The sequence below is a fragment of the Oryza glaberrima genome, chromosome 5 (genome assembly GCF_000147395.1).
Source record: "Oryza glaberrima chromosome 5, OglaRS2, whole genome shotgun sequence".
Taxonomy (NCBI): Eukaryota; Viridiplantae; Streptophyta; class Magnoliopsida; order Poales; family Poaceae; genus Oryza; species Oryza glaberrima.
Genome location: NC_068330.1, coordinates 21,031,815 through 21,053,674, shown reverse-complemented (window position 1 = coordinate 21,053,674; position 21,860 = coordinate 21,031,815). Strand labels below are relative to the sequence as shown.

The window sequence follows — 21,860 nt, the reverse complement described above, 5'->3', positions numbered from 1 at the left end:
ACTAGTTCGAGAAAACGGCAGACGCATATGCAGCGTGAGGTTAGTCAGAGGGAGCAATGATTATAGTACACCAATGATCGACGCAGCGTTAATCAGTGTGCTAACTGATTGGAGTGGCCGTAGTCGCAGTAGCAGTGATCAGCTTGGGATCGCGACGAGATTATATATTTTCCTTTAATCACTCACTCATCACTTGATTTTGAATTGAATCGTTCGACACGACGGTCTCGACAGTGAGAGGAGGAAGAAGCTTCCAATATCTGATTAACCGATTAATTAATCCTGTATTATATTGACATCCCAACGTGATGTGCTCATGTGCATATGCATGTCGACAAAATCACTGATTAATTAATTTACTAGTTTACTTACTATACTACTGCTGCAAAGAGGAGGCCCAAGCTAGCAAAAGCTTTACAGTCTTCATCCCTGAATATTTTCTCAATTCGATCTGCAGTTGTAACTTGCTAGCTATCTGCTCTCTACTAATTACACCCCAAATCACACATACAGCCTCTCGACTTATGTAATTAGACGCTGGATTAATTATGTGAATTTGCTAATAGCTAGCAGGGATATGAAACTACTACAAGCTGTTCCAGCAGCAGCAGCAGCAGCAGCAGCAGCAGCTTCAGCTTGACTGAATTCATGCTCTCCCAGGACCTTTGGGAGGGTCATGGCGGTTGTTGGGTCCTGACCCGGGGTAGTCGTTCACCTCCACGTCCATCCTCGCCGCCGGCCTCCTGCCGAGCCCTCTCGCCGCCGCCGCCGCCGCCATCTCCTGCAAGAACGGTCACAAGCCATGGTCAGAGTTGCTGTCACTAACACTATTAGTTTGACTCAGAATTTGGCTTCGTTTCAGAACTGGTTTGAGCACTGTGCTGCCCGTATTCTGAATTGTGTTTGTGATTTTGCAGCAACAAAGTCGACGAACTTAAATTGGAGGGGGAAAAATTCAGAGATTGCAGGGGATGAGAAAGATTAATTACATCTGGAGAGAGGTTCAGAGACGGCGGGTGTTGCTGCTGCTGGCTGCTCAAGTGCAGGCTTCCTGCAAAAGCAAGAACGAATCAACACACAAATCACAATCAAGAAACAGTTAAGCACAGAGATCAAGAACTCGAGGGAGAAGAATAAAGGAAACAGCTACCCATCAACGAAAGCTTACTCGACATGGGCACCGAGGAGACGAGCAGTGGGAGGAGGAGGAGGAGGCAGGACAGAGCCAGGACGGCGACGAGGTGACGAGGCCTCCTCTCCATTGCGCGGCGCATGCAGGAGCAAAAGCAGAAGCAAACCGAGCCAGACAAAGCCAAGAACGGCCGCGAGGGCGAAGAGCTCGCCGCTAGGTGTTCTTGGTGTGTGTGTGATCTGTGGTAGGATGAGACGATGGATGGATGGATGGTGGACTGATGGTGTTAATTGCTGGCTGCTGCTGCCGCCTTGGGGTTTTATAGTTGGACCATGCTAGCTAGGCAGGCAATGGCTCTTTCCATTTTGTTCTTCTTCTCTCTCTTAAAAGGTCAACTTCACATCAGTAGTACTCCATCTAGTTATGACTTATGAGGAGGAAAAAAAAAAAGGTGTACTCCATCCTAGCCGAATGGCTTTAATTAGAAGAATATGGTGACGGATGCAATGTGTGGTCATGACTCGTGGACTCTGGTGGAGGCTATAGAGCATTCGCAACACGCCTATGTGGCGAGTGGCTTTAACCGGCCACGTTGGAGCTGCAAGTTTAGCTCGAGTCAAATTGTGTCCCCGTAGAGCTACTTCTGGCTTGCAGAGAGCACATGCGTCTTGTTTGACGAGGGCAATCATGTGTTTGAAGCTACGTCTCACCGATCGTGTTGGATGAGCCCATGTCTCTGAGCTACGAGAGGTAGGGCCTTGATTTAGAGCCGGGAGGAGGCGGTGGAGGCTAGAAAGAAGACAATGGTAACCACTGGTGGTGAGGGAAGAGAGGGCAAGGAGGATGGCTAATGACTAGGGAGAAGAAGGGCCCACCTACTACGGATGATGCCACTAAATGCTCCACTACCCTAATCCGATCTGCCGTTGGGGAGCCTGCCGCCCTATTTTGCTCTATGCAACCCCGACATGTGCAACTGCCGAGGAGCTCGTTGACCACATGCGTCGCCAAGGTGCTTGTTAGTCAGATGCACTGCCACAAGGGAGGTGATGGCCATCTTCTTCACCGGTGAAGAGATCAATGGAGGTGGCGGCGACGGCAATGGAATGGCGAAGGTTCAGATGAGGATGACCTTCGCATGGCCAGGTCTGTTTGCGCACGCTTGTCCTACTTGCTAGGAGGGAAGAGGCAGTGGCGGTGGTGGAAGTAGGGATGAAAATGGAGCGAATATAGACGGATAATGCTCATATCATATTTGTTTTCATTTTTTTTGCTAGATATGAAAACGAATACGAATAGCTCGGATACGAAAATAAATATGAATTATCTTGAATACAAATAACGATTGAATATGATCGGACACGAATACGGAAATATTTTTTTTCTTGGAACATGAAAACCACCTTAACTTCTAATAAAAACAAATATCATCATATATAATTAGCTTGTTTTATATAAAATATAGTATAATTTATAAAAAATATTTAAAAGTTTAAATAATATTAATAGTGTGTACTAGTATTAAGAGATGAGCTACTATTAAAATCTAAAAGGTAGATTGAAGGTCGTAGAGTTATAAAGAAATGGTGTATGTCTCACGACTTCAGTAGATATCCGAATAGCATTGGTCATCGAATATCCTTATCTGTCGGAAACCCCGATACCATATCTGTCAGCGGAATAGGTCGTGACTACAGTATTTGCATAGTATGATGATCGTTGGGACCAATATATACACGATATTGAGATAAAGAGATGGATAAAAGAATTTTTATACAAGTTCGGACCTCTTAACTGACAGGTAATAGCTCTACTTCTGTTGGCTAAAGCCAATGATGCTCTTATATATCTGTATCATATCTTTACTATTATAAAATTTGAAGATGCTTTTGTCGAGATTTTAGTTCGTTATCCGTATTTGAGTGAGTTTTTAGTCGCTTAACCATTTGGTCCGTTTATATCGCTGAAAATTAATTAACCATTTGTATCAAATACGAATACGGTGTGGTGTCGTGGACGTCGAATTTGTTTATGCCGATGAGGTCACATACACGTATATATGTACGACAGTTTGGAGTTTGAGTCTTACATTTTCTTGGTACGTGCCGATCGATCGAGCTGTCCAGCAGCCATGGACGTACTTCGTTTTTCAGATTTGCAACGTGAATTATATAGTAGTATATCTCTATCTCTTCTCTACTGATATTTTCACCGGGATTTTAGTATTTCATCCGTGTTTAAATTAGTTTTTAAGTTGGTTTTCTAATCTTCATTTTTTTATTATATTTATTGTCTCTATGTCTTCTCTACCTCTACTTCTCTATCTCTATCTCTATCTTTATCTATATCTCTTCTCTATTATTACCTCCGTTTTTTAATAGATGACGTCGTTGACTTTTTCTCACATGTTTGACCATTCATCTTATTAAAAAAATTACGTAATTATAATTTATTTTGTTATGAGTTGTTTTATCACTCATAGTACTTTAAGTGTAATTTATATCTTATACATTTGCATAAAATTTTTAAATAAAATGAATGGTCAAACATGTAAGGAAAAATCAACGATGTTATATATTAAAAAACGGAGGGAGTATTATAAAAGTTGAAGATGTTCTATAGCTTTGATACGTCGGGTATCACCGATTCAAAGATTGCCGACATGAATCCAAACGCTTCCGTTGCTTTTTTTTTTCCAGCGCTCGTATGCGTTTCCCTTTTGCTTCGTCTGCAGCACATTGCCCCCTCCGATTCGGTTTTACTGTTGCCACGATCAAGCGAGATGGACTTGGCTTGTACTCCGTGGCGATGGGAGAGCTGTGCGCCTGGTTAGATTGGAAGGAAATACTGATGGAGATGGCCTGCCTGTGCATCGCTGCATCGTTTCTTTTTCAGCCCAGTCAAGTATAATTAATAGATCCCAACGAGCAAATATATCTGTTCACCTCCTGTTATCGTGAAAAGAAATAAAAACTGAAAATTACTGATGGGAGACAATAGCGTGGCATCTCTTCTCTACTATTATAAAACTATTATAAAAATCAAAGATGCTTTTGTCAGTACTTTAGTGCATTATTATTGTTTGAGTTGGTTTCTAAGTTCATTCGCTTTTGAAAATACAAAAGAAATTGTATAAGAAACTTTTTATAAAGAAACTTGGATGCTAACTTGAAACGAAAGTTGAACTCCTAATTGTAGCTCATGATTTTCTTTAAAAAAAATCCATGCGAATATTTGGGACACACATGCATTTTTTCTAGTAAGTATAATATTTGGGCTAACCTATCTAGCCATCGTCAACTTGATGGCGTGGATCTCCACACATGGTCGATGACAGGTAGTCTTCTTCCTCGAACATGAACTTGACGAGATCAGAGATAACACTAGATCCCTCTTGTCGGCCTCTGCGGCTCCAGATTGGGTATATCTAGGCTTATCTCTGTGTTTGTGTCTGGCGGCGTGTATTGATGATTGGGCCTCCACCTTCTCCTCCCAGGGGTCTTGTATTTATACCCAAATGTCCCCTTGTCCATGTAGAACTAGGGAAACAAGAATGGATACAATCTGAGTACTCCTTATAGTTTCCAATATTAAACCCTGCTTCTCCTTCCTTATTTGGAACACCTTCCGTATGCGAGGCATGATTTCGTATAAGACTTGGGGCCTGTTTGGGGGAGCTTCTAGCAGCTGCAGCTTCTCCTAGAATCTCCAGTTGCCAGAAGCTCCCCTAAACAGTCCAGTTTTTACCCAGATTATGAAAATCTGTAGTTATAAAATTTGGAAAATGAACTAGAAGCCAGAAGCTGGGTTTCCTAGCTTCTCCAGATTCTCACCAGCTAGCTTATCAGCAGCTGCTTCTCAGAATCTTAAGCTCCCCCAAACAGGCCCTTGGTATATGGTAGGTCCTTCCGAGCTTAACCCAAGATCATGGGATATGCCTTATCTATAACCTTAACAATATCTGTATTCTTATCCGGAAGAAAATATATGTATCCAAACTATCCGCTCCGAAAGGTATCTGTATTCGTTTTTCTCTAGGGGTGGCAATTTCCCCATTGGGGCCAGGGACCCTATAGGGCCACGGTGGGTTGGGGGGAGGGATGATTTTCACCGGGGGTTGAGCGGGGACGGGGCCCCGCAAATTTCCGGGGCTGGGGGCAGGGATTGTAAACCACCTGCGCGGTTGCACGTGACCTGATGGGGCCTCGGGATATGAGATGTCTCAAAATGTAGTCCATTCCAACAATACAAGCCCAGTTGGCCTAGTAAGTGAGACATATAAAAGGTAAATCCTAATCTCCCAATCCCCCATCCCCTACTCCCACTCCCCTCACCCATCCTCCACAGCTACCGCTGGCTGGCTGTCACCGCGTCACCTCCACCTCCGCTCATCGCCGTTGTTTCCACTCCACCTCTGCTCATCGTCGCGCTGCCTCTTGCCTCCACCTCTGCTCGTTGCCACGCTGTCATTGTTCGTCGCCGCGCCACCGCTGCCGCCGCCTCCGCTTGGCGGCGCCTCCTCCTCCTATCACACGACGGCGCATCCACCAGCCGCCTCCTCCAAGAATCCTCTCCTGCAGGTGCAGCGGGTCCCCGGTCGAGTGGCGGGGCCTCGGGGGGGCCGGCGGTGGGGATTAATTTCAACCCATCCTCCACTTCAGGGCCTAGGCCGGGTGGACCCGCAATGGAGCGGGAGCGGGGCCGTTACAACCCAACCCAGCTCTGCCGCGCCCCGTTGCCATCCCTATTTTTCTTCGGAATGGACGGAAACTATCCGCTCCATTTTCATCCCTAGGTGGAAGGGGATAGGCCAGGGACTTTGAATGTGCCCTAGGAAGAAGTGAATTAATTTGTGCCCTATGTGACAGGAATACAAACTTTCTTTTATCTCTTCTTTGAATGTGCATTCAGCAAAGAATGTTGGCTTCAGGTGGTTATAGTCTGGGACTTGAATTTCAATTTGGGAGATATGCTTCAAGCAGCAAAAGCTTCATATACTTCATCTCATTTTGTGGAGAAATTTTTATATGGTGCTTGGCACATTTGGAAGCAGAGAAATGGTTTTATACTTCATCTTATTCTTGGAGCCTGGGGCACTATAATCTTATTTTTTAGGTAGGTTTCTCGGGGACATTTGAAGGAAACCAGACGGCATTGACAAGACGGTTGAATGACAATGCAAAAAGGATGTAGAATGGTAGCACTGTGAGCCCCTCCTTGTACTATAATAGAAAAGGGACATGCTAGAAAAAAGGGCTGACTTGTGTCTGGTTTGAAAAAGGCAAAGTTTGTATTTCTCCAAATATAGATACCAACAAAAAGAACATAAGTAGGGTATTACACCTCTGGGTGGCCTGAACCTGTATAAATATCTTGTGTTCATATGCTTGGTGGGGTGCTCGGGCCCCACAAACTTGTTTTCTGGATCATCGTGCGCAACTAGCTCCTGGTCGGATCTTTATTTTTGGGGAGGGGTCTACACTTCCCCGCTGCCAGAGAATCGCTCCTTCGATAATGTTAGTATAAAATTAGTTGTTGGGTCAAGGAGTTACTTCTCCGCAATTATAAGTCATCTCTTATCTTGAGCCATTTGATAATGTTAGTACAAATATATCAACCGTTGGATCAAGGAGATACTTATCCCCATTCATTAGTCATCCCCATCCCTCCTTGACGCCTTTATCCAAATACACATCATGAATCATACTAAGCCATTTGATCATGCTAGTATAAAATCATCAACCATTGGATAAGGGAGTTACTTATCCACATTACATTTTAGTAATTTCTACCCCTTCTCTCCACCTTTAATTAGATACATATTTGATTAACCGTTGGATAGAGGAGTTGCATATACGTATTTACTAGTCGTCTCTTATCCTAAGCCATTCGATTATGGTAGTATAAAACAGTCAACCATTTGATTAAGGAGTTATTTATTCGTACTCATTAGTCATCTCTACCCCTCTTATCTACCTTTAACTAATACACATCATGAGTAACCTGTCATTTGATCATGTTAGTATAAAATAATCAAGGAGTTACTTATCTGTATTTCTTAGTCATCTCATCCTCTCCTCTCTACCTTTAATAATAACTATATGGTAACACCTCCTCATGACCTATATAATACCACCTTCTCGTGACCAATATAGTTCTGACCAAAATAATTTAGACCTCTTTATGGGTGGCATTCGCCCTGCCTCGCCAATGCCAATGATGGTGTGCTGTGTCGGCTTCTCCCTGAAGAAGACGCTGCAGAGGATGACTCCGACGCTGGGATACGACGACAAAGCCCTTTTTGGAATTGCATTTGACATGCCAAATGTTTTTTAAATTTGTGATGGTGGAATTGAGCTGTGAATTTTCTTATTAGAGGATATTCAAATCTGGATTTTCTTTTTTTTACACTAGAAATTATTTTTGCATGTGGGTGAATTAAGCATGTCGCCTGTGAAAAATCAATTTTCACAAGCGGGTCTCTTTGGGTGCCCGCCTTTGAAAACCATCGATTTTCACAAGCCTTCAATCGCAGACGGGGTGTCTGGCAATGTGCAAAATTGCATTTTGGCCACCTCGAAAAATCTTGATTTGTAGTAGTGCACTCAACTTATGTAATTAGATACTTTATTAATTATGAGAGTTGCTGACAACTAGCAGAGATAATGCGAAACTACAAGCTAGCTAGTTCCAGCAGCAGCTTGATTGATTTCATTCTCTCCCAGGTGGACGTTTAGGGTTATGGCGGGGGTTGGCTCCTGGCGCCGGGTAGTCATTCACCTCCACATCTGTCGTCGCTGCTACCATGCCCTGGACGGACATTTCTCTCCCTGGTGGACGTTTAGGGTTATGGCGGGGATTGGCTCCTGGCGCTGGATAGTCATTCACCTCCACGTCCGTCGTCACCGCCACCATGTCCTGCACGGACATACACAAAGCCATGTTCAGAATCACTATCAACATTACTATTTGTTTCAGTATTTAGCCTCCAGAACGTACATATTCATTTTAGAATTGGTTTGTGAAGGTAGCTATGAACTGTCTATGATATTTTATTAATAGGCCGGCAAATTTAAATATTAGGGGAATTTAGAGATTGGAGGACATGAGAAAGATTAACTACATCTGCAGAGATGTTTGGAGACGACAGGTGTTGCTGTTGGCTGCTCAAGTGCAGGCTTCCTGCAAGAATGAATCAAGGCACAAATTATAATTAGCATATAGTAAAAACACATATCAAGAACTCCAGGAGATCAATGACGACGAAGCTTACCCGACATGGGCACCGAGGAGACGAGTAGTGGGAGAAGGAGTAGGCTGGACATAGCCAAGACGGCGGCGAGATCACGAGACCTCATTTCCATTACGCGGCGCATCAGGGGTAGCAACCGAGGCAGCCAAGAACGGCTGCAAGAAAGAAGAGCTCGTGGCTACTTGTTGTTCTTTGTGTAGTGTGATCTGTGTTAGGAGGAGACAATGATGGATGGATTGATGGCACTGGGATGAGTAGTGGACTCGCAGTGTTGCTGCCGCTGCCTTGGGGGTACTTATCAAACGTTGGATGAAGCATTTACTTATCAACATTCATCTGTGATCTCCTTAGCCCCTCGTCTCCACCTATATTTAGCTACACATCATGAGTAATCCTTATCCAATTGATCATGTTAGCATAAAACTAGTTGTTAGATCAAGGAGTTACTTATCCGTAATTATAAGTTGCCTCTTATGCCGAACCATTTCATTATGTTAATACAAATATATCAACCGTTGGATCAAGGAGATACTTATCCCCATTCATTAGTCATCCTTACCCCTCCTCGACACCATTATCCAAATACACATCATGAATCATACTATGCCATTTTATCATGTTAGTATAAAATCATCAATCATTGGATAAGGCAGTTACTTATCCACATTCATTTTTAGTAATTTCTACCCCTTCTCTCCACCTTCAATTAGATACACATCACAACTAAATCGAAACATATTTGATTATGTCAGTATGAAATTATGAACCGTTGGATAGAGGAGTTGCATATCTATATTTACTGGTCGTCTCTTATCTAAGCCATTTGAATATGTTAGTATAAAACAGTCAACCATTTGTTTAAGGAGTTACTTATATGTGCTCATTAGTCATCTCTTCTACTGTTCTCTACCTTTAACATATACCCATCATGAGTAACCTAAGTCATTTGATCATGTTAGTATAAAATAATCATCTGTTAGATCAAGGAGTTACTTGTCTTATTTCTCAGTTGTTTCTTCCTCTCCTCTCTACCTTTAATAATAGGAAAAAGTCCGAATTAGCCCCCCACGAACTATTGTGGCGGTACGAATTACCCCCTCAATTCAAAAACCAGACATTCTTCACCCTCAACTTTTCATATCGGACGAATTACCCCCTGATCGACTCCAAAGTGGTTTTGGTCCTACGTGGCACAAATGTGGCAGTCCAGTTAGCATAAAAGAATAAAAAAATAGAGGAGCCCACTTGTCAATTCTGCCTCTTCTCTCAGTCACCACATGTGGGCCCTATATTTTTAATTTTTTTATGCTGACTGGACTGCCACGTGTGCGACATGTAAGACCAAAACCGTTCCGAAGTTTGTCAGGGGTAATTCGTCTATATAAAAAGTTGAGGGTGCAGAATGTCTAGTTTTTAAATTGAGGGGGTAATTTCAACTGCCACAATAGTTTAGGGGGCTAATTTGGGCTTTTTCCTTAATAATACCTTGATAGTAGCATCTTCTCATGACCTTTATAGTACCACCTCCCCGTGACATATATTGTTTTGACCAAAATAATGCAGACCTCATTGCGGCTGGCATTCGCCTTCCACCGTCAACGCCAGTGATGGTGTGCTGCATCGGCTTCTCCCTGAAGAAGACACTGCAAAGGATGACTCTGCCACTGCGCAAAGGATGACTCTGCCACTGGGATGCCACCGACGAAGTCCTTGGCGGAACTGCATTTGATATGTCAATTCTTTTTTAAATTTGTGATGGTGGAATTGCATTCTGATTTTCAAATTAGAGGATATTAAAATCTAGATTTTCATTTTTTACACTAGAAATTCTTTTTGTATGTGGGTAAATTAAGCGTGTCACCTATAAAAAAATTGATTTTTACAAGTGGGTCTCTTAGGATGCTTGCCTTCGAAAACTGTAGATCTTCTCAAGCCTTCAATCATAGGCAGGGTGTGTGGCCATGTGCAAATCGCGTTTTGACCACCTCGAAAAAAAATCTTGTTTCGTAATAGTGCACTTGACTTATGTAATTATATACTTTATTAATTCTGAGAGTTGCTGACAACTAGCAGAAATAATGCAGAACTACATGCTAGCTAGTTCCAGTAGTAGCTTGATTGATTTCATTCTCTCCTTGGTGGACGTTTAGGGTTATGGCGGTGGTTGGCTCCTGGCGCTGGGTAGTCATTCACCTCCGCGTTCGTCGTTGCCGCCACTATGTCCTGGACAGACATTTCTCTCCCTGGTGGACGTTTAGGGTTATGGCGAGGATTGGCTCTTAGCGCTGGGTAGTTATTCACCTCCACGTCCATCGCCGCTGCCACCATACCCATGCATGGACATACACAAAGCCATGTTCAGAATCACTATCACCAACATTACTAATTGTTTCAGAATTTAGCCTTCAGAAAGTACATATTCATTTTAGAATTGGTTTGTAAAGGTAGCTATGAACTGTCTACGAGATTTTGTAGTAACATGCCAACAAATTAATTTAAATCTTACGGGAATTCAGAAATTGAAGGACATGAGAAAGATTAACTACATCTGCATAGATGTTTCGAGCTGACGGGTGTTGTTGTTGGCTGCTCAAGTGCACGATTCCTGCAAGAACGCATCGACACGCAAATTATAATTATCAACTAGTCAAAACACATATCAAGAATTCCAGGAGATCTATGACGACGAAGCTTTACCCGACACGGGCACCGAGGAGACGAGCAGTGGGAGGAGCAATAGGCAGGACATAGCCAGGACGGCGGCGAGATCACGAGGCCTCATTTCCATTGCGCGGCACATGCAGGAGGTAGCAACCGAGGCAGCCAAGAATGGCCGCGAGAAAAAAGAGCTCGTGGCTACAATACTCCCTCCGTTTTACAATGTAAGACTTTCTAACATTGCCCACATTTATTTAGATGTTAGTGAATCTGTAACATTGCCCACATTTATTTAGATGTTAGTGAATCTGTAAGATTCACTAACATCTAAATAAATGTGGGCAATGCTAGAAAGTCTTACATTGTGAAACGGAGGGAGTATTTGTTTTTTTTTGTGTGTGTGATCTGTGGTCGGAGGAGACGATGATGTATGGATGGATGGCACTGGGATGGGTAGTTGACTCGTAGTGTTGGGAGAAAGCTACCCATCGGACGTCCGATGCAAAAAAAAAAAAACGGATGGTCAAATATTGCAGTTGGCCAACAAGTCAAACATTAAGTTATATATGGTGAAACAAAAAATCAGCAACTGAAACATTTAAATATTTTATAAAACATGGTGAAGATGCACGTTGAAACAGGTCGCTGTCACGTATGAAACAACAAGTATTAACGGATACATGTGTTTTTATTTCAACAAAATATAATCATGCAATATCTTGTTGTAAAGATTTAATTAAAACGAATACAATGGTACGATCGGATCATAGATTGGATAAATAATTTAAGAGAAAAATTATTTTGAAGTTTGCTATAATACATGCATGTGTGCATGGATGAGATGGAGAGAGAGTAGTAGCAGTTAGTTTCAAGAATTTTATGAAAAGAAAAGGCTATACGTACTAACTTTTTCTTACTAAATTCTTACTATCATGCTATGAGAGCATCTAGATTTTTTTATAACTTCCATCTACTTAAATCAAACGGTTGAGATGATTGTTAATAAAAGTTTAGTCAGAAAAATTTAGTACGTGTAGCATTGCTCTTTATGAAACACACGGAAGACGCACATTGAAACATATCACTATCACGTATGAAACATTTAGTTTTAACGGTTTGAAACACATGTTTTTCTTTTGACATAATATAATTATATGATATCTTGTTGTAAATATTTAATTGCAACGAATACAACAGTGTGATTGGTTCGTAGATTGGATAAGTAATTTAGAAGAAAAAAATATTTAAAGAGAGGAGGAAAGAATGAAAAGAAACAGCTAGGCATACATGTTACAGTGATAGGGTTCGTCCGATCCATCAGGCCGCTGATTTGCAACATTTTTAGTGTGGTAGATGAGGCGTCCGATATTTCTGTTTCGTCGGACGTGCGATATAAAGCGTTTTCCATAGTGTTGCTGTCGCTACCTTGGGGAGGGGGGGTACTTATCAAACGTTGGATGAAGCATTTACTTATCCGCGTTCATTTGTGATCTGTACCCCTCCTCTCCACCTATATTTAGCTACACATCACGAGTAATCCTTATCCATTTGATCATGTTTAGTATAAAATTAGCTATTATATCAAGGAGTTACTTATCCGTAATGATAACTCTTCTCTTATGCTGGGCCGCCATTTTATTATGTTAATACAAATATATCAACGTTGGATTAAGGAGTTACTTATTCGCATTCATTAGTCATCTCTACCCCTCCTCTCCACCTATGTTTAGGTTGAGTAATCTTTACCTATTTGATCATGTTAGTACAAAATAAACTGTTGGATCAAAGAGTATCTGCATTTATTTGTCGTCTCTTAACCTGAGCCATTTGATTATCTTAGTGCAAAAACATCAACCATTGGATCAAGGAGTAACTTATCCTCATTCATTAGGTATCCCTACCCCTCTTCTATGCCTTTATATAGATACACATCATGAGTCATACTATGTCATTTGATAGTATAAAATTATCAACCACTGGACAAAGGAGTAGCTTATCCTCATTTATTTTTAGTAATTTCTAGCCCTTCTCTCCACATTTAATTAGATTTACATCATGAGTGAATCAAAACCAATTTGATTATGCTAGTATGAAATTATCAACCATTGGATAAATGAGTTGCATGTCTGTATTTACTAGCCATCTCTTATCCTAAGCCATTTGATTATGTTAGTCTGAAACAATCAACCATTTGATTAATGAGTTACTTACCCGTACTCATTAGTCATCTCTATCCCTATTCTCCACCTTTAACAAATATACATCATGATTATGCTAAGTTAATTTATCATGTGAGTATAAAACAATCAATCGTTAGATCAAGGAGTTACTTATCTGTATTCCTTATTCGTCCCTTCCTCTCCTCTCTACCTTCAATAAAACCTGTAGAGTAACACCTCCTCATGACCTATATAGTTGTGACGAAGATAAGCACATGCACGAAGCCATGTCATGAACAATCCTAAGCCATTTGATTATGTTAGTATGAAATTATCAAATGTTAGATCAAGGAGTTACTTATCTGCATTCGTTAGTAATCTCTACCCATTCTCTCCACCTTTAATTGGCTACAGTTATTAACAATCCTAACCCATTTGATCATGTTAGTTTCAAATTATCAACCCCGTCCGCTGCCACGGGAACAGCCGCTGACACTGCCCTACCCCGCTGTCGACGCCACTGATGTCGTCTTGCACCGAGAGGGGAAGGGGGAGGGGGAATCGCTCGCCTCCGCCTCCGAGAGGAGCGGCATCGCCTTGTCGCCCACCTCCACCTCCTCAGTTGGGTAATACTGTTTTTTTAAAACCTGCATGTGTCTTTTTAGTAGTGTTCACATTTAACCAGATACACATAATGGGTAGTCCTAAGCCATTTGATTGTGTTAGTATAAAATTATCAACTGTTATATCAAGGTATTACTTATCCGCATTTATTAGTCACCTCTTCCTCTCCTCTATGCCTTTAATAAATACCTATATGGTACCGCCACCTCATGACCTATATAGTTGTGACCAAAAATAATGCAGACCTCATCGTGGCCGGCCTCTGCCCTCCCTCGCCAACACCAATGATGGTGTGTTGCATTGGCTTCTCCCAAAAGAAGACGCTGCAGAGGACGACTCCGACGTTGGGATGTCGATGATGACGTCCTTGGTGGAATTGCATTGTGAATTTGTCAAATCTTTTTAAAATTTGTTATGGTGGAATTGCATCATGAATTTGTGAATTGGAGGATATTAGGATTTGGAATTTCATCTTTTTACACTAGAAATCCTTAGGTGAGTGACTTAAGTGTGCCGCCCGCGAAAATCAATTTTTTTAGGCAGGTCTTTTAGCGTGCCCGCCTTTTAAACTCGTCGATTTTCATGAGCCTTTGAGGGTAGGGCACAGCGAAAAAAACATGTTTCGTAGACAATTTATAAATTCTAGGAGTTGCCAATACATAGCAGAGATAATATGAAACTACAAGCAAGCTAATTGGAGCAACAGCTTGATTGATAAAGTATTTTTGAGTCATATCTATGAAAGTATTTTTCAACGTTAAATGTGCATGCATAGCTCTTTAGCCTCAAACACCATTGCAGGCAGGCAAAGAAACACACAGCTAGGATGTACATTTTGTTAGAAATAGAAGCTTTCTTTGATCTTAGTCAATTACATCAAAATAATACAATTGTGCTTGGAGTATTCTCGATCTCGGTATAACTAGGATGTACACAACCAAGACACACATAAACCAGTTTAAAAGAAAGTAAAAAAAGTATTAAGGACCATCAATTTTAAAACTAGACCGTCACATATGTTTCTAGGTAAAATACTCATTGATCACCTACTCTAAGCGTAGACATTCTGTAATAACCAAATCCCAGCCCAGCTTATATAGTATAATCTGGATGTACGTGTGATTTTACTTCGTTTAGTCTTATTTTCTTCATTCTTTGTTGCCTCAGCTTCATGACGACAACCTGTAATACAACCTATTTCTTGTCCTAATTAACGCTGGCACGAATGGATATACTTAAAGCAATCAATGATTGGTTTTCTCGAGTGGTACAGGATTTATTCACGCACTGTTAGTTACTCCTTGAAGCAACAACATTCTCTCAGTCAAGTCATGATCGTGATTGACATACGTCGTTAGGCTTAGTTAAGGCTTAACCAATGCATGACGGCTTTGGAAGCTACTAAGATCTGCCTTAAAAAAACAAATCCTAGCTACAAACCTCTATACGTATATATCTAGGTTCGAAGTTAGGATTATAATTTTTTTTACAAAGAGGATAAGATATTGTACTTGATGGCATGTTGGCATTGCTTCAACCGAATATCTGCTAGGAGTACCATGTTTTACAACAATGGCTCCCATCGGATGGCCTATTCAGCCAAAGAAAAAGGCAAAATTTGAATTTTCAAACTTAATTTTGACATTGATTTTGTGATATTTTCAACGTAGTTTCTTTTTCAGCATTGGCTTTTACGTCACCGAGAACACATATATAAAAGTTTTACCTACAAATTCATTCTCTAATAAGCCGTTTTGGCTTATTACGAAAAAAGCCAAACGATGAGGCCCACAGACAGTGCCACGGATTATGAAACTTTTTTGGGTGTTGGGGCAAAGAGAAGTTATATTGAGTTGTATGTATCATCCAGTTCGATATAAACTATAAAAACTTAGCTCATAAAAAAGACAAACAATTCACTTATACTTTAATATAAGGGTGCGTTCTTTTTCAACTAGCTAGTGGTAGATTTTCAGCTGCACTTTTTCGCGAACGAAAGATAAATCATTGGCGCATGATTAATAGGTATTAGTTATTACAAACTTGAAAAATTAATTTAGTTACTTCTATATACAATTTTTTTTACAAAACATATCATTTAATCGTTTGAGAAACGTGCTAAAAAAATTACGGTTTGGGGTTGATGAAAAGAACTCAGACTAGGTACATTATCGACTTTGTTGCCCATGTCACTCTTGTTTCCGTGGTCTTGGCTGGTTGCTCCCAAGTCAAAATAATGCAGCTTAAAGAATTTGCAGATATACTTTAATCTGAAGAAAAAAATACTTTAATTTGACAACCGGTTTCAACGCTTCGATGCAAAAACTGCGTCATTTGGCTCGTCATCTTCCAATCTTGGAGATAGTACTGCACATCAGGACATTGATCATAAAGTCAATCACATGACAAGTTGCTCGGTACCGGGTAGTCAATCTTTTTCATGTAGAAGTATATATTACGAGAATAAAAGCTATACACTTCAGGAAATAAACTAAAAATCAGAAATTAAAATCTTCAACCTTTTTAGATTCTCACCAGCTAGCTACTACTCACTTTATACTTTGTATGCTAAGTTTTAGAGAGCAATTTACAATGGCAACTTACTCGTTCTTCTTCGTGAACACACTTCCAGAACTGTTGTGTTTCATGTAAAAGTTTTCTACACAAAAGGCTTTTCTAAAATCAAATAATTCTATTTTTAAGTTTATAGTAACCGATTAATCATGCATTAATAGATTATTTTATTATAAGTGCCTCCAGTTAGCTGAGCCAAAATGCTCGTTCGAACGGGCCCTTGGAATCTACAGCTTTCAAGCAGGTCCATACTCCATAGTACTATGTGGCTAGTGGGCTATAGTGGCCAGTGCCAGGAGCTTAAATCCAAGCGAGAGCAGCCATTGGCAAAGGCTAATCAAAGCTTCTAATAGTCTGCTGAGGGAATCATATGAACCATGTCACTGTCGGATTGTCATCTACAACGTTAAAATAAGTGCAGTCGTGGGTATTCATGTCTAACGTTTGACCGTCTGTCTTATTTAAAAAATTATAAAAAACTAAAAACAAATAGTCATACTTAGAGTATTATTTATGTTTTATCATCTAATAACAATAAAAGTAATAATCATAAAAAAATTTCAAATAAGATAAACGGTTAACAATGCAAAAGTACACTTATTTTCGGATGGAAGGAGTAGCCTACTCTTTTCGTCCTATAAAAACCAATCTAAAATTAGATGTAATGTTTTCTAGTAAAATAAATCTGGTTAAAAGCCTGTTTAAATTTATTATACTAGAAAATATCTCTTTTTATCTTAATTTGATTTTTTATAGTACAAAGGGAGTATGTTGTTGGACCGTGTGAGAGCAATGGGATTCCATTGAAACTTCAGATGATCTCGAGCTGGTCTAGTGATCTTGACCTGGTTAGTCACGAGTGGTCGACTGATAGTTGCTGCCACTGTTCATGGACAGAAGATCTACTGATGAGATTTCTAGTACTATGTTGTTTTTTTTCTCAAATTAATTCAGTGTGCTGCTGCTGCTAAAGTCTGAAATTTATTCAGTTGACCCTCCACACCGATCACTAAACAGCACATTGATGCTGCAGTGCAGGTTGGCAAATCACCACTACAGTTTAGGTCAAAACCACACGCGCACGCACACACAAGTTCTCTGCACTAACACAGCAGTCATGTCAATAATCTCCAAGTGATTACAATTTACAACTCATTCCTGCATTAAATTTGACTACGTCGACTGCCAGATATTTTGTCAATGGAGATATCATCCAAATTAACAAATGTCCAATGCTGTCATCGCAAGCTAGTGCAGTGTGAGTTGGGCGGCACAAGCAAGCAAACAACGAGCAGTTTAGACTTTCTGAAGCGTATGCATAATGACAAGATTTGATTTCGTTGTTTGTTCTCAAGTGATGTAAGAACTAGAAAACTTTTAAGATTCCTCTAAAGAAAAAGAGAACTTTTACGATCCCTGTGATGATTCAACAAGATTTGACATGCGTAAAGTTAGGTATTCCTTCCGTCTTAAAATATAAAAAAATTTAATTGAATAGGATACGTTCTAGTACTACAAATCTAGAGCTATTTATAGGATATATCTCATCAAACCAAAATATCTTACATTTTAGAACAAAGGGAGTAATTAGAGAAACTATAAGAGCATGTATAATAGTAGACTATAAGCCAGCTATAAATATATTTTAAGGAGATAAAAGAGAAGAGATAAGAGCAGCGGGCTACAGATTTATAGCCAGCTGTAGCACGGACTCCAAGATACATGTGTGTATGACAGATGAGATCAGACATTAATTATGTAGTACATGCTTAAAGATAACTATGGTATGAATTGACTATTAAATTAACTATATATGATTTGGATCCCACAGTCGGCTATACTATTAATACTATTAAACTTGCTCTAATATACAGTTTAATCTGGCGGTAATGCATGCATGCAAGAAAAAGTGATGAGCCATATGTGTACAGCTAACTACTGACTCAAAATCATCTGATATAGTCAATTTAATAGCTAATTTATATAATAGTTATCTATAAATATATACTATATTATTAATATTTGGTCTCACCTGTCATACACATATTGCGTTTTGGAGTCCATGCTGCAGTTGATTATAAATTTATAGCTCTATCTCTCTCTTCTTTCATCTTCTTAATATGTGTTTATAGTTAGTTTATAATCTACCTGCTCTAAAAACATGGTTGTGGGGTTCATGTGTAGTATAATAAGCATCTGCGTGTGAAAGTTAAATTAAAAAAGTATGATCAATCTATTGGAAATTGTGTCGATAGCCAACTATTATATGTATGATCTCTTGGTCACCTGTAATATGACGTAACGCTTTTAATTGTTGACAGTTATGTATTTTATACACTGTACCCTTTTGATTTGGAGGAAATACATAGAAATTTTAAGAGAACTTTTATCCTATAGAAAAAAATTTCAAAGAATGCCTTTGAATCAAAGGATTGAATCATATCCAATCCTTTGAAATTCCTATTGAATAGACAATTTTACAGAGATTTTGTAGGAAACTTAGCAAGAGCTCAAAGCTCTTGGAAAATTTCCTTTGAGTTTATCTCTCTCATATGATTTTTTTCCTACGGTACAATCACATGGTATTTCCTGTATTTTAAATTATCTGTTTTACACTTCTATTTCTGTTAGAATAATGGGTTTTTCCTATTAATTCGTTTTCTTGTTCCTACTATTCAAATTGGCCCTAATCTCTTTTTTTAAAAGGAAAATTGACCCTAATCTTTTACTGGCGTACTACTCCGTCCCAAAAAATAAATTATAGCTACGAACCTGGACACATATATATTCAAATTCGTAACTAGGATTGTTTTTTAGACTGAGAGATAGTTGTTCAAGTTCGTAGTTAGGATTGTATTTTTTAGATGGAGGGGTAGTGCTGCTGCTAATAGCATTATTACGTTACCCAGAAAGGTTAATTATTACTACGTGCTTTGATCATGATTGTTTTTTGTGGCAGTAAGAAAATTTCTTGTCTTTGAATTCGAGTTTAGTGGATGCATGTCTGCATATTGCGGCTATTGCCGTACTACTCGGCTACTCCGGCTTTCAGATCGATTTAATCTTTGGCTGGGTTTAGTTTTAAATTTTAGTTGAAATTAGAGATGATGTGACTAAAAAGTTATATGTATATGACAGGTTGATGTGATGGAAAATGATTAAAGTTTAGATCTAAACTTTGAATCTAAACACAGCCTTTGTACACTGGCCGTGGACCAACTGAACGTACGGCGACAAGTGGCATGGCTCACTAGAAAAAGAAAATTCGCTGTCAGCTTCACTCCGGATCGGACGGCCACGCCTCCAGTCCACGACTTTTTTGATCGCACGTGTTAGCTTTTAAAACTACTCTAGCTCGGGTCGCACGTGTGAATGGAAGCTGTTTCGTTCTTTTGACCTCATCGATTTTGTGGAGCAACAGTACACGCACGATGGAAAACGCACGTCGTTTAGCGAGCGTGTCTATTGACAACCCATTTTAAGAGCGAGCCATGGAGCAAAGAGCGTGTTCTTAATACTCTGGTTGAGTTTATTTGTTCACGTTTTTCACTTACTTCTCTCGTTTTTTATGCGTATGTTTTTTAAATTGCTAAATGATACGTATTTAAAAATAATTATATACGAAAGTTGTTTAAAAAATATATTAATTCATTTTCCATAAAAGTTCAGCTAATATTTAATTAGTGATAAGTTAATAAATTACTTCATTTTACGTGCATGAGATGTTAGTTCCTAACCTCGATCAACTAAAGAACTCAACCTAATTAATGTTTTTGATTTCGCCACGTAATATAGCTCTACCTTATTACTTTTAAGGGATTTTCTTATTGTGATTTAAAAGAGTTGTGCACTTCACTGATCGGTCTGAGCTGACTCAATTAATCTATCAATTCTAAGGTTCGGTTTAAGAAATATACTCTATGAATGAACACTACTTCAGATCAAGCGATCGAAATCGATCTTCGCCTACGGTTAAATGGTCCGTGATGCACGCAGGTGTTTGTGAAAATCAGTATTGTCTCGTGCATCTCATCCTTGTTCAAACATCGACATTTAACTCCTAAAACCTTAACATGTGGCTATATATGCCACCTAATAATTAGTGGGTGGATGTAGTGGGAGAAATCACACCTTAATTAGTGGAGTGGATGTAGTGGGAGAAATCGCACTACATGGAGATGTTTGCGTATATATTCTTCCTATTTAAGATAGAGAACGTACGTATAGAAACTCCTCATGTGGCATGGCACGTCCTACCCTGTTCTTAATTGTTCTCTACTGAAGTGTTGCGTGCTCATCGTGAATTTAGCTAGACACTGCACTTACATGATAAAATGAAATGATTTGATCAGTCTCACTCGCATTTCATTCTCATGGAGGCCGGCCATACGTTACGGCGAGTTAGTGGCATTGTCAATTCGTTTGCAAATGCAATGCGTATCCTTGTCAATTAAATTGCCGTCTTGTTGAAAAAACGCTGATAATGTGTGGTGTATGCATGTGCTAGGCTAGTATAACAATACGGCGCTGAAAAACTGAAAGTTGTCCCAGTGAGAGCGAACTGAACATTGACGGTCAAACTATGACCTTTGTCTCGAGGAGATTAAAATTACGAGAGAAACAGTGGGTAAGAATATGGAGAAGCCAACTTTTAGTTTATAGTTTATTTTATAGGTTCTACTAGGATTGGCAACGGGGCGGGGTGGGTGCAGGTTGAATAGGAACGGCCCTGCCCCCACATCCTTGCGGGTTCACCCGGCCCCGGCCCCGGAGTGAGGAACGGGGCGAAATCAATCCCCGCCACCCAGATGCAAGCGGCGACTGCTAGCGGCCGAAGGAAGGAAAGAATGGTCTGGGAAACTTGCAGCAGCCGGGTGGAGAAAGGGAATAATGATGTGGGGAACCTGCAGCAGCAGGAGGGAGAGGAACGGTCGGAGAAGGAGGAGAACAGCACAGGCGCGGGCAGCTGGAGAGGTAGGAGAACAACATGGGGCACCGGCGGATGGCAGGATGGGGAGACGGCGTCCGTGAGAGCAACGACTCGGGCAGCGTGGAAGAGCGCCGACCGCCGCTGCTTGATGGCGCGGGACCAACTCGCGAGGCGTGATTTGTGGAGGTGAGGAAGCGCCGAAGCGGCGTGCGGCGTGTGATGTGTTGCATGATTTGTGGGATAGCGTCAAAAGTCAAAACTACTGGAACGAGAATAGAGATTGGTGGCGGCGGTGACAAACTCACGGGATTGATTTTACAGCCCGTTTGGTTGGAGGGAGTTTTTAAGAGGGATTGGGTGTTTAGAGGGATGAGGCTATTAAGTGTTTTGTTTGGTTGGGAAACATAGGAATTTTGGTGGGATTGGGATGGGGAATTGAGGAAGAAACTCCCTCCTTTTCAATACCTGGGTAGGGGCAAGTAATTGGGAGGGAATTTCTCCTTTACTTTGTTTAAGCAAATCTCAGCCATC

At 40.3% G+C, this 21,860-nt stretch overlaps 2 protein-coding genes across 2 annotated transcripts; both read right to left on the bottom strand.

Annotated features, from left to right (window-relative positions):
* Positions 1-259: 259 nt before the first annotated feature.
* Positions 260-1,476, bottom strand: LOC127774337 (uncharacterized). Its single transcript, XM_052300562.1, has 3 exons — positions 1,169-1,476; positions 990-1,051; positions 260-781 (listed from the first exon to the last, which is right to left on the bottom strand). Exons 1-3 carry the CDS (start codon positions 1,272-1,274, stop codon positions 647-649), a joined length of 303 nt encoding a protein of 100 aa, XP_052156522.1. The 5' UTR covers positions 1,275-1,476; the 3' UTR covers positions 260-646.
* A 6,208-nt stretch (positions 1,477-7,684) lies between these two features.
* Positions 7,685-8,698, bottom strand: LOC127774945 (uncharacterized). Its single transcript, XM_052301236.1, has 3 exons — positions 8,406-8,698; positions 8,256-8,314; positions 7,685-8,050 (listed from the first exon to the last, which is right to left on the bottom strand). Exons 1-3 carry the CDS (start codon positions 8,506-8,508, stop codon positions 7,844-7,846), a joined length of 369 nt encoding a protein of 122 aa, XP_052157196.1. The 5' UTR covers positions 8,509-8,698; the 3' UTR covers positions 7,685-7,843.
* Positions 8,699-21,860: the final 13,162 nt, after the last annotated feature.

Coding starts and splice junctions, on each gene's coding strand:
- LOC127774945 (XM_052301236.1), bottom strand. CDS start 8,508: ATGCGCCGCGTAATGGAAATGAGGTCTCGTGATCTCGCCGCCGTCTTG. Junction 8,315..8,405: donor CTCCTCGGTGCCCATGTCGG/GTAAGCTTCGTC, acceptor TCATTCTTGCAG/GAAGCCTGCACTTGAGCAGC. Junction 8,051..8,255: donor CTCCAAACATCTCTGCAGAT/GTAGTTAATCTT, acceptor ATGTCCGTGCAG/GACATGGTGGCGGTGACGAC.
- LOC127774337 (XM_052300562.1), bottom strand. CDS start 1,274: ATGCGCCGCGCAATGGAGAGGAGGCCTCGTCACCTCGTCGCCGTCCTG. Junction 1,052..1,168: donor CTCCTCGGTGCCCATGTCGA/GTAAGCTTTCGT, acceptor TTGCTTTTGCAG/GAAGCCTGCACTTGAGCAGC. Junction 782..989: donor CTCTGAACCTCTCTCCAGAT/GTAATTAATCTT, acceptor CCGTTCTTGCAG/GAGATGGCGGCGGCGGCGGC.